The sequence below is a fragment of the Gossypium raimondii genome, chromosome 12 (assembly GCF_025698545.1).
Source record: "Gossypium raimondii isolate GPD5lz chromosome 12, ASM2569854v1, whole genome shotgun sequence".
In the NCBI taxonomy this organism is placed as follows: Eukaryota; Viridiplantae; Streptophyta; class Magnoliopsida; order Malvales; family Malvaceae; genus Gossypium; species Gossypium raimondii.
Window position 1 is genome coordinate 977,273 of NC_068576.1, and position 15,625 is coordinate 992,897.

At 34.5% G+C, this 15,625-nt stretch overlaps 1 protein-coding gene across 1 annotated transcript; it reads left to right on the plus strand.

Moving 5' to 3' along the window:
- The first annotated feature begins 777 nt into the window (after positions 1–777).
- On the plus strand, positions 778–14,599 carry LOC105762646 (protease Do-like 2, chloroplastic). The gene is made up of 21 exons (XM_012580445.2): positions 778–1,144; positions 1,413–1,574; positions 2,165–2,215; positions 2,505–2,578; positions 2,761–2,824; positions 3,797–3,841; positions 4,186–4,293; positions 4,919–4,996; positions 5,156–5,222; positions 5,332–5,390; positions 5,921–6,020; positions 6,621–6,700; positions 6,802–6,858; positions 12,448–12,551; positions 12,746–12,833; positions 12,947–13,032; positions 13,130–13,154; positions 13,255–13,326; positions 13,662–13,712; positions 13,786–13,846; positions 13,939–14,599. The coding sequence occupies exons 1-21, from the start codon at positions 950–952 to the stop codon at positions 14,181–14,183; spliced, it is 1,872 nt and encodes a 623-aa protein (XP_012435899.1). The 5' UTR covers positions 778–949; the 3' UTR covers positions 14,184–14,599.
- Positions 14,600–15,625: the final 1,026 nt, after the last annotated feature.

A 15,625-nucleotide genomic window follows, 5' to 3' on the forward strand; every position in this document is an offset into this window, starting at 1 on the left:
ATTGTTTAGATACAAATTTATTAGTTAAACCTTGAATAAAAATACACTTAAATTTATTAATTTATTTTAAGACTATATTATCCTTTAAAGATTTTTAAAGATGCTCCACATCTACTTCATTCTCTTCTTTTATTAAAAAGTTGTTTAGGTTTATAGCATATGAATTTTACTTGGTAGAGTGGAAAAAAATTGGAAGGATGAAAATTAAAAGGTAAAAAACTAAAGAGACGAAGAACATAATTTTTCTTTCTATAACTATCTTTGATAAGAAAGATAGAAAGATAGAAAAACATTTGAAAAATACATAACTTTGAGCCAAACTTCTCTTATTTCCTTCATCTTATCATTTCAATTGAAAGAATTTATTTTTATGCATTAAGATGAAAAATAATCATATCTCCCATTTGTTTTTCTTACTTTTCTTCCCAACCAAACACACAACTTATTTTCTTTCCACTTTTCCACCCAACTAATCACACTTATAATATTCAATTTTTAGATTTATAATATTTTGTATATATTTTTGAAGCTATTTAAAACTTTGAATTTGTTTAAAGTAATGGAAAATGTTTTAAAAAATTATAAAAATATAAAATATATATTTTTAAAATATCAAACAATGAAATTATAATCAGTAAACAGATTTTATAATTAAACAATTAATTTTTCTATTTATGAAACAAAATCTAATTATATCAAATTAAATAAAAAGATTAAAGCTCGGGACTAAAACTAAAATAACCCAAAAATCCCTTTATAAAAAATAATTCTCCTTATTGCCATTGGTGGAAAGTGAAGGAGGCCAAAACCAGTAACCTAATCTTCCGAAGTACCCACCGGATAAGGAACAACTCTGAGTTGAGCTTTAAGGAATTCACCGTTAAATCTTGTACCTTTTTGCAGTGCCTAAAGCCAGAAACAAAAAAGAAAAGAATAGTGTGAGCTTGTTATGGCAATAACAGTGGCTAACTGCTGCTTCTCCGTACTCAGCTCTACCTTCAAATCCCGTTATTGCCACCTACGTTTCGCCACTTCCCCTTCCCATTCGTACTTTGACGCCCGCTCTCTTAAAGCCACCAATAATAAGAAACGAGCTCTCAAAGGAAGCTCCTCGTCAGCATCTCCGCGTAAATCCAATGCTGAGGTAAGTCAAGTGATTTATCAAAGCTTGCAGCAAGGAAAGTAATTAACCATTTTGTATGTCATTGTGAAGTAGGATTTGGAAGTTTTATCATTTAGGAGAATATATGGGTAACAATTTCAAATTATGGGAACAACTGGTGTTAGTATGGACCTTTTGTGTATCTTCTGTAGATTTCAAAGGAAATTTATACAGCGGGTCAAGTAGATCCTCTTTTAACTAATCTACTGGTGTATTATGTTTCATATTAAGAAAGATTATGTTTTTACAGAAGAAACTTCCGGGAAGATTGAAAGATGACAAGTCCGGTTTATATGCTGATGGAATTAGTGGTCAGGGGGACATGGGGCGTCCTCAATCAACAGGTTTTAAATCATTTGGTACGCAAAGAAAAGACAAGAAGGAGTTTCAGCTCGATTCAAGGGAGCAACAGGTACACTTGCAAAACCTATAGTTTGAAGGGAATTTGTTTTTGCTTTTAATAGTTGAAGGTGAAGGCCTTTGACAGTTACAAGATTGGGTTATTTTATATTCATCCATTGCTTGCTCTTTACTAAAGCAGCAACCCCAAGGTTAAGCTAAACTTTCGCAGATGCAAAATCCCCATTTCCAACCATTTATGACACTCGGGGTCTAATTGGTTAGCTTAACTTACTTCTCAAGAAACTTGGACTTCATTATGACTCTCACTTTTAATTGTTCGTGAGGCAGTATACAAAGTCACTTGACTCATACATGACACCCCAATATCTACAATGAACAATGTGCTAATCTCAATAATGTTGGAAGCCCGTGAAACTTTCTGTGGACTTTTTAATCCTTTATCTGGGATTGTTGTCATTTTTTTTTTCAAAATTTCTAGAAGTGTGCTTGCTAAAATTCGTAGCAAACTTTTCATAATATAAAAAATACTACTACATTAGTTTTCCTCATCATTTGCCCACTCTTGTTTCTTTTGTGTACACTCAATTTGCTTTTGTGCAACACTTTATTTGTTATTCTCTGTTTCCATTTCATTTTCAGGTTGAACCAGGGAGTCTTCAGGATGCTAACTTTCTCAATGCTGTTGTGAAGGTTCGGAAATGATTAAAGCAAATATATATATGTTATGTTGGGAATGTTCAATCTGTTTAGTTTGTTAAACAGTAGAGTGCTGTATTGCCTCTATCATACTTAACATTTCTAATTGTTGCATATTTGAGTGCCTGCTGTGCATATCTAAACAGCATTTGTGTCTGTCCTTTTTTTAATGTAGATTCTGGTCATGTTTATTCTCTAGATGTATTAGAAACATTTCTTGGCAAGTCATTATTTACAGAATCTATCTGCTATTTGTTTATGATAAGTCTCATATCTGATCTAGGTTTACTGCACTCATACCGCACCTGATTATTCCCTTCCTTGGCAAAAGCAACGACAATATACAAGCACCGGAAGGCAAGATTCTAACCTGTTTCTGGCTCTGAGGCACATAGACAGCTTTTAAGAAAAAGATCTTAGCTGGTTCTCAAGCTTTTCTTATTCCAATCAAGTGGTTTTTCGTCTGTCATTCATCTTGTGTTGTATATTAGGTGTTAAATTTCAATTTAGAGTTATATTCCCTTTTTGTAATCATGCAGCGCTTTCATGATTGGGGATGGGAAGCTCTTAACAAATGCACATTGCGTGGAACATGATACACAGGTATTCTATTCAAGTTCTGGAGTACATAATAGATGCTAAATTATCTATAAAACTTAGGGGATGCAGTTGAATCATCACACAGCTGAATAATATAGCTTTTGAATTTGCTGGAGATATTATTACCAATTGTCAAAGTTTTTACTGTTTATGTGATCCTAGAAAGCCACATCTATCATTTCTTATTGATGAAATTAGAGATGAATACTCTAATGTATTGAGGAAAAACTCTCTCAAAGTATGTATTTCTTAGAAATATGTACAACTATATATACATAAAAATTGAATCAACTTAAGGAAAGAATATCTCTTAATTAGAATCTCTAAAAACCAGTTGTAATCTCTAAAGATACTACTTAATGCTATCAAATAATCAAAAGATTCTCAACACTTATCCAACTTCAACATGTAAATGAGGCTACTATTTAATTTTAAGGGATATTTAGAATGATATTTGTTTGAAGATTCCAGATTTTAGGTTCTGAATTTACCAACCAGAAACAGGTCAGCTTTGGTTCCCTACCACTAAGAATATAAGCCATTTAGACACCATCTTTGGCATCCTTTCTGCCTTTGTGTTCTTATTTAAAATGTGAAAGAAGAATGGCATATAAAGGAAAGTGAAGATCATGTCTGGATTGATGTTCAGAGTTAATAATTTAGAACTCATTTATTTTTAGCTCCCAATTTGTTGGATTTGCATTGTGCTTTCATTCTGTGGATTTAGATGCATTTAATTTGGGATTTTTAAGCTATATTTGTTCAGATAAGTTGTGTAATATGGACATCTTGACCTTGGTTGTCAGTTGAAGTACATAAAGTCATCAGGACTTGCATATTAGCCATATCAGTTTTCTTTCAAATAACTTGGAGCTGGATCTTTTTTTTCATTATTTCTAGCCTGCTTTGATCGCATTTTACTATTCTCTTCAGTTGATTATTCATTCTCTTTGTTTTTATCTTTTGTGACAACAGGTTAAAGTAAAGAGAAGAGGAGATGATACCAAATATGTAGCTAAGGTATTATTCCTAATAATTTTTTCATGATGTTTGATCAACAGCGGCGTCTTATATTTTATTAGTGCCTTATTAGACATAAAATTTTGAGATAAATTAATTGACTTATTTAGTTTTCTCATTGAATAATAATATCCTACTTCAAATTAATATTTATTTAGGATACCCATTAGCGGGATAAGTATATCAAATGAATATTTCTGCATGGTAATGCACATCATTGGCAAGCAAGGTATCAGTTGAAAATATGACAAGGAATCATAAGATGTTCAGGTCATGAGTTGTGCTGCTTGTTCAACATTATTAAAGTCTTGCAGCTTAATATCGTCTCATGATTTACTGAACAGGTTTTAGCCAGAGGTGTTGATTGTGATATAGCTTTGCTTTCAGTAGAGAGTGAGGAATTCTGGAAAGGAGCTAAGCCACTCCACTTGGGACACTTGCCGCGTCTTCAGGTTTTGAATAGCCCTTCTACCTTTTTTGATCATAGATTATTCTCTCAATGCATTTTGCAATACCTCATGCTTCATCATGAATCTTAAAGACATTCCAATTGATTAATTGCCTTGATGAAATTAGCAATTTTCAGATTCAGCAGAGGAACCATGATAAAATAATTCCAGTAGTCTTCGGTTTTTGTCTATTTTAATTTTTTTTGGGGGGGTGGGGGATTCAGTGATATGATTTGCTATCAATACAAAATGATTATAGCTGAATAATGAAAAGCCTAACGCCACACTAAGTAGTTACTCCATGTTTGATGGTCATGTAAGGTCATAATAAGCTGTGTGTACCTGTAATGTCTTTGTGAGAAATTCTACAGACCTGCCTGATCTGTATGAGGCATGAGATGACTTAGACACATGAAATCTTAGTAGCTTAAACTGATCTTCAAATAGAAACACACAATGTGCTCCACATGTCCTTCTTTCAACGTGACATTCAAAGTCCTTCATTGTTCAGCTTTATCCTAGTTAGATGAAAGAGTTTGAAGCTTTAATGACTCATGCTAGGATGGTTATGACAAATTTCTTTTTCAAGTTTTTTGAGCTGTTTCTGTTTTGTTTTGTTTATGGGCAGGATGCAGTAACTGTTGTGGGATATCCCCTAGGAGGAGACACCATTTCAGTGACAAAGGGTGTTGTTTCACGTATAGAGGTTTGGTTCACCCCTTCAAAGTGATAATGACAAGCATCCATCAGATCTTGCCTTGCCATATAACAACTTTGATGTCCATATCCATTTATTCCTTTTTCTTGACAATATGTTAAATAAATTACTGTATATAATTTGCTTTCTGAAATTCTTATACTTCAGGTCACATCATATGCCCATGGCTCATCTGATTTGTTGGGCATTCAAATTGATGCAGCAATAAATCCTGGTCAGTAAGTCAATGAAATTTGTATACCTAAGCCTTTCATCATCTCCCTTTTTGAAAGGTGTTAACCATATCATTGTGATAGTCATTGCTTATACTTGGTAGATTTTAGGTAATAGTGGTGGTCCTGCATTCAATGAGCAGGGAGAGTGCATTGGGGTTGCATTTCAGGTACATCTTCTGTGTCAATTTTGATTGACTTTCAAAATTTTGGAATTATGCCAAAATATGTCATCAAATGCTTCTTTAAAAAAAAAAAAAAATTGGTTTAGTACTATTTATGTTTTCTTTGTTTTCATGATGCCACTGCCTTCCATTTTTCCCTTTTGAGTTGTCTCAAAATGTTTTTCATGACTAGAACAAGAATTAACTGTTTGTTTATGGTGTTGTACTCTTAGTTGAATTAGTTATTAAGGTAACTGACAATAGTTAGTGACAAAATGTATATACTATGTAAAAGCAAAAAGCACTCCTTAAAACTGTAAATATGTCAGAGGAATAACATTATGTGACAAGGGGTGATAGTACTTCTATTACTTGCGTCCTTTAAAATTTTTAACATGTTTGACCCTATTTTAATTTACCAACTTTTGTTCTTTTCTTCACATGTTTTTACTTCTGCTATGTTTAGTCCCTCATAATCTTTCCACCCCCCTAGCTACCATTTATTAAATTATGCATTAACGGTAGACTTCCTTTAGGTTTACAGATCCGAGGAAGCTGAAAATATTGGCTATGTCATACCAACTACAGTTGTATCTCATTTTCTAAATGACTATGAGAGAAATGGAAAATATACAGGTTAGAGTCTGGTCATAACTTATACTTTTGGTGCTTTCGTGAGTATGTGAAATATGTATTATGCTTGCATGTAAATCTGTGTGAATATATTTGGAGTTTGATAACTAGTGCATAAGGTACCCTCTTCTCTTTCACAGTATTGCACAGGGTTCATCATTTTTGTTATTGTTAATTTATGATACAAATTCATTCCTGTAGCTTCACCATATCTGTTCATATCCTTCAAGTTGATACATAAAGTTCTTAGTGTAAGTCCAATGGTTCATGTTATTTCCTTCCAAAGTACACTACTTGGAGCTACAATTAGATTTTTGCAACAGTTTCTATATCCTCATCACATAACTGCATGATGAACAAAGTATATCTTAACAGAGTGCAATGCTTTAAAATGAATCTAGCCACTTGCTCTGAACAAGCCATATCTTGTAGCCTGCCAGTTGCTTGAATTAACCATTATGCTAAATATTATTTTTCAATCGTTGACCATCATTCTGTTACTGATTTGTGATTCACACCTAGTAATTAATGATGAATATCAAAGCTACGTGGTATTTTCTTCAAAAGTAAAATAAACAAATGAAGCCATTCGTTGAGTTCCAGGTTTCCCTTGCCTTGGTGTATTGCTGCAGAAGTTGGAGAATCCAGCACTACGTGCGTGCTTACAAGTACAGTCTAATGAGGTACTTATGCTACAATTGACTCAGCATATACAGCATAATGCACAAATGCACTTGTACACATATTTCTAGTGTTTTTCCAATATAAAATTTGACTTCCACAGGGGGTGCTTGTTCGAAGAGTTGAACCTACTTCGGATGCAAATAATGTTTTAAAGCAGGTATGCTGACAATGTTCACAAGTATGAAAGCATGTTGCACCTTTAGTTCTATTTTATTGTTCATCTCAGTTTTTTGTGCTCAAACCATGAATGGCTGAGAATTTGATTGTTATTTGTTTCAAGTTGTTGTCATGAGAGTCCGATTTCTTCACAGATTGATGAAACTAAAGATGAATACTCTAATATATTGAAGAAAATCTCACTCAAAAACTATATATTTCTCAAAAATTTGTACGGATATATATACATGAAGCATTGAATCATGTAAGGAAAGAATATCTCTAATTAGAATCTCTAAAAATCAGCTATAATCCCTAAAGATTAGCTATTCAATGCTGTCAAATAAACCAAAGATTCTCAATACTTCCCGTGAAGTTGGTGAGTAGATGTCTTGCGTGCCCAACTTGCAAAGAAGATTATGGTAAGTCTTACAGCTAAGCCTTTTAGTAAAAACATCAACCAACTGTTTTTCGGATACTAGATAAGATAGACTTAAGACACCACTGGTTACTTTTTCCTTGATAAAATAACAATCTATTTCGATGTGCTTGGTCCTATTGTGCTGCGCTGGATTTTGAGTTATGCTGATGGTCGCTTTGTTGTCACAGTACAGGTTGATCCATTTTCATTCAACAACTTTAGCTCTTCCAATACCTTTTGCAACCATAAAAGCTCACAAACACCTTGAGCCATGACCTTATATTCAACCTCTGAACTTGATAGAGCAACAACACTTTGTTTCTAGTGACTAAGTTTCCTCCCACAAGAGTACAATAACCCGTTATAGACCTTCTATTATCAAGAGAGCCAACCCAATTTGCATTTGTAAATACTTCTATCTTGAGATGACTATTTTTGGAGAAGAGAATACCTTTGCCCAGGGCAGACTTCAAATAAGACAAAAGTCTCAATAGTGCCTGCATATGGGCTTCACGAGGATCATGCATAAATTGACTTACCAAACTAGCTGCATAGGCTATATCAGGTCAAGTATGAGCGAGATAAATCAATCTGATATCTCCCTTTATCCGCCATTGCATCGGTCCGTGCTTGTAACTTGTGATTACTCTCAATAGGTGATTTTGTTGGTTTGCAACCCAACATGTCAGTCTCTGTCAGAAGATCTAAGACATACTTTCTTTGAGAAATAAAGATTTCCTCTTTCGATCTGGCCGCTTCTATTCCAAGGAAATATTGTAACTTTACCAAGTCTTTGATTTTGAATTCTTGAGCCAATTGTTTCTTAAGCCAGACCATTTCTTTCCTGTCGCCTCCTGTCATAATTATGTTATCAACATAGACTATAAGAAGAGTAATCTTACCCTTGTGATGTTTTATAAAGAGGGTATAATCAACATTACTTTGTCGATATTCAAACAACACCATAGCCTTACCAAATTTGTCAAACTAGGTTTTGGGAGATTGTTTTAGTCCATATAGGGCCTTTTTTCAGTCTACACACCTTCCATTTTGTATCTTTAGCCTCGAATCCTGGAGAAACTTTCATATACACTTTTTTTTCCAGGTCTCCATGTAAGAAGGCATTCTTTACATCAAACTACTGCAAGTCCCAGTCGAGATTTGCTGCACATGATAAAAGGATCCTAATCGTGTTCAATTTAGCAACCGGAGCAAATGTTTCTTGATAATTCATTCCATATGTCTGAGTGAATCATTGCGTTACTAATTTGACTTTTGAGTCTTTCAATTGAACCATCAGCCTTATATTTGATTGTAAACACTTATTTGCAACCAACCATTTTCTGCCCCTCAAAAGAATAAGCCAATTCCCATGTTTCATTTTTTTGCTAAAGCTCACATGTCTATCATAGCCTTCTTTCATCTTTGATCAGTGATAGCTTCTCTCCAATCCAGTGGAACAAATAGAGAGAACAAGGACAAAGCAAAAACTCTAGAGGATGGGGATAATGAATCATAAGAGATAAAGTCAAAGATAGGATATAAAGTGCAAGTTCTAACACCTTTTCGTTGGGTTATTGGTAATTCTAAATTAGTAGCAAATTTAGGTAAAAAAAGACTGATTTGACAGTGAAGAGTAGGGGTGTGCAAATTTCGGGTAAAATTGAATTTATTCGGTTAACCGACCGAATTCGGTTAATCGGTCGGTTAACCGAATTAACCGAATTTAATAAATAATATTATAATATATAAGTATTCGGTCGGTTCGGTTAATTTTTTGGAAATATAATTTAATCGGTCGGTTAAGTCGGTTAATTTTTGATATGTTTTATACTTGTTTTAACCAAAAATAAAAAAATATATATAAATTTCGGTTAATTCGGTTAATCGACCGAATTAACCGAAAAAGTTTGGTTCGATTAGTTTTTTTTGAAAAAATTTTGATTCGGTTAACGGTTAAGGGTTTAAAAGGGTCGGTCAATTTGGTTAATAGTAGTTCAGGTCGGTTAACCGGTCGGTTAATTGATTGAACACCCCTAGTGAAGAGTCAGGGCACAGAGTAGATTGTATGATGACATCTTTTTTCTTGCCTTTTCTAGTGTATGTCCTTAAATTAGGCCTATCCAACAACCGTCCACTATTCTTCTCTTGAACCAAAGTCTCTGTTGGAACTCAAATCTCCCTCGGAAGAGTAACAGAGCAAGGTGACATCTTTTCATTTTCAATAGCTTACTCCTGAAGAGATGGTTGTGATAAAAAAATAAGGTTCATCCTCACGACATGTTACATCCATACATAATATTTTCTGGATGGCGGATGATAACATTTGTAACCTTTTTGTGTGGGAGAGTATTAAATGAAAACACATTTGACTGCTAGAGGATCTAGTTTGCTCCCATGTCGAAGATAGATAAAGCAAACACAACCAAATACCTTCGGTGAAACCGAGTAATTCGTCTTGCCCTGTAAAATTTCTATGGTACTTTTAAAATTAAGGACTCGAAGAGGCATCCGATTAATGAGATAAGCAGCAACCAAAATCGCATCCCCCCAGTAAGGCTTTGGGAGGTTCATAGTGAACATAAGTGATCTAGCAACCTCCTAGCGATGTTGATTTTTCCTTTCGGCAACACCATTCTGAGCACTTGTATCGGGACAACTGGTCTGATGTAGAATCCTATATGATTCTAAATGATCATTAAAGTTATACTCAATTGCATTATCAGTTCGCAAAATTTTAACCTTAGCGTCAAACTGAGTAGCAATCAATTTATGAAAAGAACGGAAACATGAGAAAACATTACTTTTGGATTTTAATAAAAGAATCCATGTCACCTGAGTACAACAGTCAATAAATGTAACAAACCAACGATTACTATATAAATAAGTAAAGCGAGTAGGGCCCCAAACATCAGAATGAATAATCTCAAAAGGAGTAGTTCTTTATTATTACGTAAATGATAACTTTTTCTTGTTTTCTTAGCAAACTCACATGCATCACAAACTAAAGAATCCATCTTAGTTCTTGAAAACAAAGTAGGAAACATCTTGGCCAGAACAGTAAAAGATGGATGTCCTAATCGACTATGCCATTGAATTATCTCTCGGTTGACATTTTTATTCTCTCCGAATAAGACTTGAGACATACTGGACGATCGATCTAGAAGAATAAGCCATCACACAATTTACCACTGCCAATCGTCTTCCTTGTTTGGAGGTTCTAAAAGACACAATGATCGGGAAAGAATTCAAGTTTATAATTTAAGATTTTAGTGATAGAACTAACAAATAAAAGGTTAACTGAAAATTTAAGGACATGGAAGACAGAGGATAAAATGATATTAGGAGTACAAACAACAGAACCTGTTCCAGAGACGAAGGTAAGGGAGCCATCGGCTATTCGCACATTATCTTTAGATGGACAACTAGTATAGTTAAATAAGTTTTTGTTTGACCCTGTCATCTCTATTTGCACTGGAATCAATAATCCAAGATTCAAAAGTAGATGGAGCATTTAAAATAGGACCTGATTTCGCATGATTAGACTTAGCACCCGAGGTAGAGTCCAATTGAGAAAAGAAATGCCGGAGATGTTGAATCTCGTTCGAGGAAAAACTCTCAGTAAAAGTGGATTTGTCCTTTGTTGTCACAGAGTTTGACAAATTTGCCTGAGACCAAGAATTACCCCCTCGCTTTCCAGCACGAATGTTTAGTGTGCCAAGGCTTACCACAATAGTCACACGTCAAGTGATCCTTGTCAGACTTACCACCCGATGAACCATCCTGATTAGCAATGAGACCAGCTTTCCCAATAGGTGGATTATAGAGCATAACATGTCGACTCTCCTTCTTCTGTACATAAGAGTATGCCTCATGGAGAGAAGGGAATGGAGTCTTGCCAATAACTTGAACCCGAATCGAATCATACTCAGTATTCAACCTAGCCAAGAAATCAAAAACTCTCTCCTCCATCTTCTGAAATTTCCCAGTATCACTGGTACAAGTCACTTGAAAATTTTAATAATAATCAAATTCCTTCCACAAGCCACTTAATTCAGCAAAATATTGAGAAATCGTTAGCTTCCCTTGTTTTGTACCAGGGACTTTATAACGAATCTAAAAAATTTGCGCATCATTCCCAATACGAGAGTAGATAAGAGCCGCAACATTCCAAATCTTTTTCGCAGTATCAAGTAGCAAATAAGTTTTGGAAATATAGGGTTGCATAGAATTGATAAGTCATGCCATAACAAGAGAGTTCGTTGAATCCCACTGACTAAAAGTTGAATCAGTGAGTTCAAGTTTCGATCTGGTACCGGTAATATATCCCTGCAATCCACAAGCCTTGATAAACAAGAAGCAGGACCTTGACCAAGCAAAGTTATTATGTCCATTAAGCTTCACAGGACTAATTTGTAACTAGGGATTATCGGTTGGGATCACGAGCTTTTCGTCATTCGACATAATGTTGAAAAAAACAACTAATACCCAAAAAAATCTGCTTGGAAAATTTATAACAAAAACTACTCTAAAAAAAACACAAAAGAGATCCCACATAAAAAACTTAGTTGAAATACACCACCAATTAGAGGAGAATGACCGGAAGGGAGCAGAGAGCATTGTGACGGCGTTGGAAAAACACGACTGCAGTAGGTGAGGCTACGCACGGCGCATGAAACAAAGAGGTAGAACCTTGTGATGACACGTGAGGCCCACGCATGGGTCTTCTGGTCATCAGACTCTGGTGTTTCGCTAGCGAGTGGATTCCGACTCCAATGGTAGGGGCGGTGAGAGAGAAAATAAAAGCTAGGGTGGAAAGTACCAATTTAGTGTTTCTAGGGTTTTTGGAACAAAACTTTGAAAATTAGAAAAAAAAAATTATCCAAAAAACTCACTCAAACTATATATTTCTCAGAAATATGTACAGATATATATACATGAAGCATTGAATCATGTAAAGAAAAAATATCTCTAATTTGAATCTCTAAAAATCAGCTAACCCCTAAAGATTAGCCATTCAATGCTGTCAAATAAATCAAAGATTTTCAACACAGAAATATGTACAGATATATTTGAAGCTTAATGATAAGGATTTCTTTGGCCTTTTATAGACATTGTGTGTACTTGTATGTTATGAAGATAAATTTTATTTTACATCCATCTTTCCAGGGCGACGTGATTGTCAGTTTTGATGATGTTCATGTGGGTTCTGAAGGAACAGTTCCTTTCAGATCAAATGAGCGCATTGCATTCCGCTATCTCATCAGTCAGAAGTAATGGTCCCTTGTTCTCTATAAAATATCTCATAAAAAGCTGCATGTCATGTTTTCTACTCATTTTAGCAGTTTAAGCAATATATTGCAGAATAAACATTCTTATATCATCTTATCCCTTCTTTTCTTTAAGCATTCATTCTATATTCCTGTAATATAAGCTAGTCTGGTATCCAATTTAAGCTCTCTTACAGATTTGCAGGTGATGTAGCAGAGCTTGGTATTATTAGAGCAGGCAAATTAATGAAAGTTCAAGTAGCGTTAAATCCAAGAGTACATTTGGTATGCAATAAAAGTTTTGGCTCTGAACTGGAATGTACAGCTCCAGAATATCGGTTACATTTGCTTTCATTTTAGAGCTAATGATTTAGATCCTTTTGTGTTTGGTATTCTAGGTTCCCTATCATATTGATGGAGGTCAACCTTCATATCTAATTATTGCTGGTTTGGTGTTTACCCCACTTTCAGAACCATTAATAGAGTAAGTGTGGAATAACACGGACTGTTTATTCAATTTTTTGATGATTGGATTTAAAAGGATATTAAGACTGCACGTGAATTTCATGTCCAATTTTCAGGGAGGAGTGCGAAGAGTCAATAGGAGTAAGTTAGGGAACTTGTGAAGCATGATACTAAATACAGTGCATGTTGATATCAGTGTTTTTGAGGTTTGACATTTAATTTTTTTCATTCTTCTTCTTAGTTGAAACTGCTAGCTAAGGCACGATACTCTCTGGCAAGATTCAAAGAGGAACAGATTGTAATCTTATCACAGGTATGCTGCTTATAATAATATTTTGTTTGATATTGATAGCTAAGGCAAACTCTCCTTCTACATGTGTTATAAAGATCAAAGGTTTTCTCAGTGGTTAGAAATTGGAGGTTCTAGTTCAAATTTGGAATACGGGGTTAAGATTTACAAATTGAAAGAGGGCTATCTCTTGTCATAACCATACTTCTAGATTAACCTTCTAATCTAGGAGTAACCAAACTGCTATTTGAAACTATTGACTTCATCTTCGTATCATAAAGCATGGCTTTTCTTTAAAGGAAAGTTCAAAACAGTATTTTGGCGCATGGGATCTCACTTGTTTATCTTGTCTTCAATAGGTCTTGGCAAATGAAGTGAACATTGGATATGAGGACATGAGCAACCAGCAGGTTCGGTTTTTTATATCCTCCTACCATTTATATCTTCCAATTTATTTGCATGTGCTAAAAGTAAAAGTTTCAGGTTTTGAAGTTTAATGGAACTCGAATAAAAAACATTCGTCACCTGGCACACCTTGTTGCTTGTAAGTCCTAACATCCAACCAATTGTTGTCATCATCATCATCATTCATCTTTTTGTTAAATAGTTCTCATGGCAACCTGTATTCTTGGTCAGGTTGCCAAGACAAGTATCTGGTTTTCGAATTTGAAGACAATTACCTAGCTGTTCTGGAGAGGGAAGCAGCAATGGCCACTTCATCTCGCATTCTCAAAGATTACGGTATTCCATCTGAAAGATCTGATGACCTTTTAGAACCGTATGTTGAATCACTTGGAGACAACCAAGCGATAGAGCAGGACTTTGGGGAGAGTCCCGTTTCGAATTTGGAGATAGGCTTTGATGGACTCCTTTGGGCTTAATTATTAACGATTGCGAATTCAGTTCGACAAAAGGTCAGGGGATAAACGAAAATCATTGCTCAGAAATTATGGTCGGTTTTGCGAGCAGCTTCAGTTGGCCTTTGCCAAGTCAAAGTTTCAGAGTAGCTTATGATGCTGATTTCCATGGAGCCCTTAGCAGAATAACGGAGTGCCATATCTTCCTTCCTTTAACCCTGTACTTTGGGTTATCCCATTTTTCTAAAAAAAAGAAAAGAATTTGGTTGAAACAGTTTTCCAGAATTCTTGAATGATTAAAGGGAGAATAATAGCATGGTAGCATGCACAAAATCAGAATTAGGCTGCATTTAAACTTCGAGAGAGCATTTGATGTAAAATTTTTAAACAATATAGGTGAATGGTTCGGCTAAATGGTTAATACATTCTATCATTATTTACTGATGCTTCTTCACTGAATTGGGATTAGCAAAAATGACTTGGAATAAACATTTCTTACTAGATCCGTACATGAATCGAATTTGAGCAATTTTTTCTTTTATATCTCGAGTCTGCTTTGCTTGAATTCAACAAATTCATCAGGTGCCAATTGCAGAACATATAGCAACCGAAGAATTAGAAACTCAATACTTGGAGAAATTTTCTACAAGCATTTTTTTTTATTGAAAATAAAATACTCAAACTAGAAAGCTATTACAATATTATTATTGAAAGAGTTTTTTCAAGAGCATGCAAAAACTCCTTTCAGCCTATGAACTAAAGACCAAATTAGGCTATTCAGATGAATACATATAAAGATAAGTAAAACTAGGCATGAAAAGCTTATGAGTTTCCAACAGAAGTGACGGGTGTCTAGAAACTCTTGACAGATGGGGAAAATACATAAAAAGACAAAATGTGACGGAATACACAAGAAGACGAAAATTTCGAAAATAATATGGAGTCTCAAAAATGACATAGTGGTCGTGCCTGGTCCAATCCTCATTTAACAGGATTTCCTGTTTCTTCTACAACTTGTGAGAAGCTTTTATTGTTCACAATGTTCTCATTTGTTTGGTATCTGTCAATTCTGCACAGGAAGTAGGCTTGTCTAACCCAGTTGATTAAACTTGAACGGGTCGAATCCATAGTTTCCTTGGTTTATCCAATATAAGTTGCGCGGGAAGATATAATATTAATAATTTAAATTTAATTTATAAAACTATATTAATATATGAATAGTTAATTGGACTGTCAAAGTTGGATCGAATTTAAGGGGTACACAGGGGTCTTAGAACCTCAAAATTGGAAAAATTAGAAATTATAAATTAATATATGTAAATTTTGGAATTCAGCCCTAAAAAATAAAAAAAATAATGAAACTATAAATTAATAAATGATAAAAAATTATATTTTAATCTCTAAAAATTTTATAATTCAATTCTGACCCCACTAAAAGATTTTCTGGATTCCTTCATGCAACCAAC

Excerpts from the sequence above, each read along its gene's own strand:
- LOC105762646 (XM_012580445.2), top strand. The coding sequence starts at position 950 with ATGGCAATAACAGTGGCTAACTGCTGCTTCTCCGTACTCAGCTCTACC. Across the intron at positions 3,842-4,185 it reads ATACCAAATATGTAGCTAAG|GTTTTAGCCAGAGGTGTTGA; the intron begins GTATTATTCCTA and ends TTTACTGAACAG. Across the intron at positions 5,223-5,331 it reads TGATGCAGCAATAAATCCTG|GTAATAGTGGTGGTCCTGCA; the intron begins GTCAGTAAGTCA and ends GGTAGATTTTAG.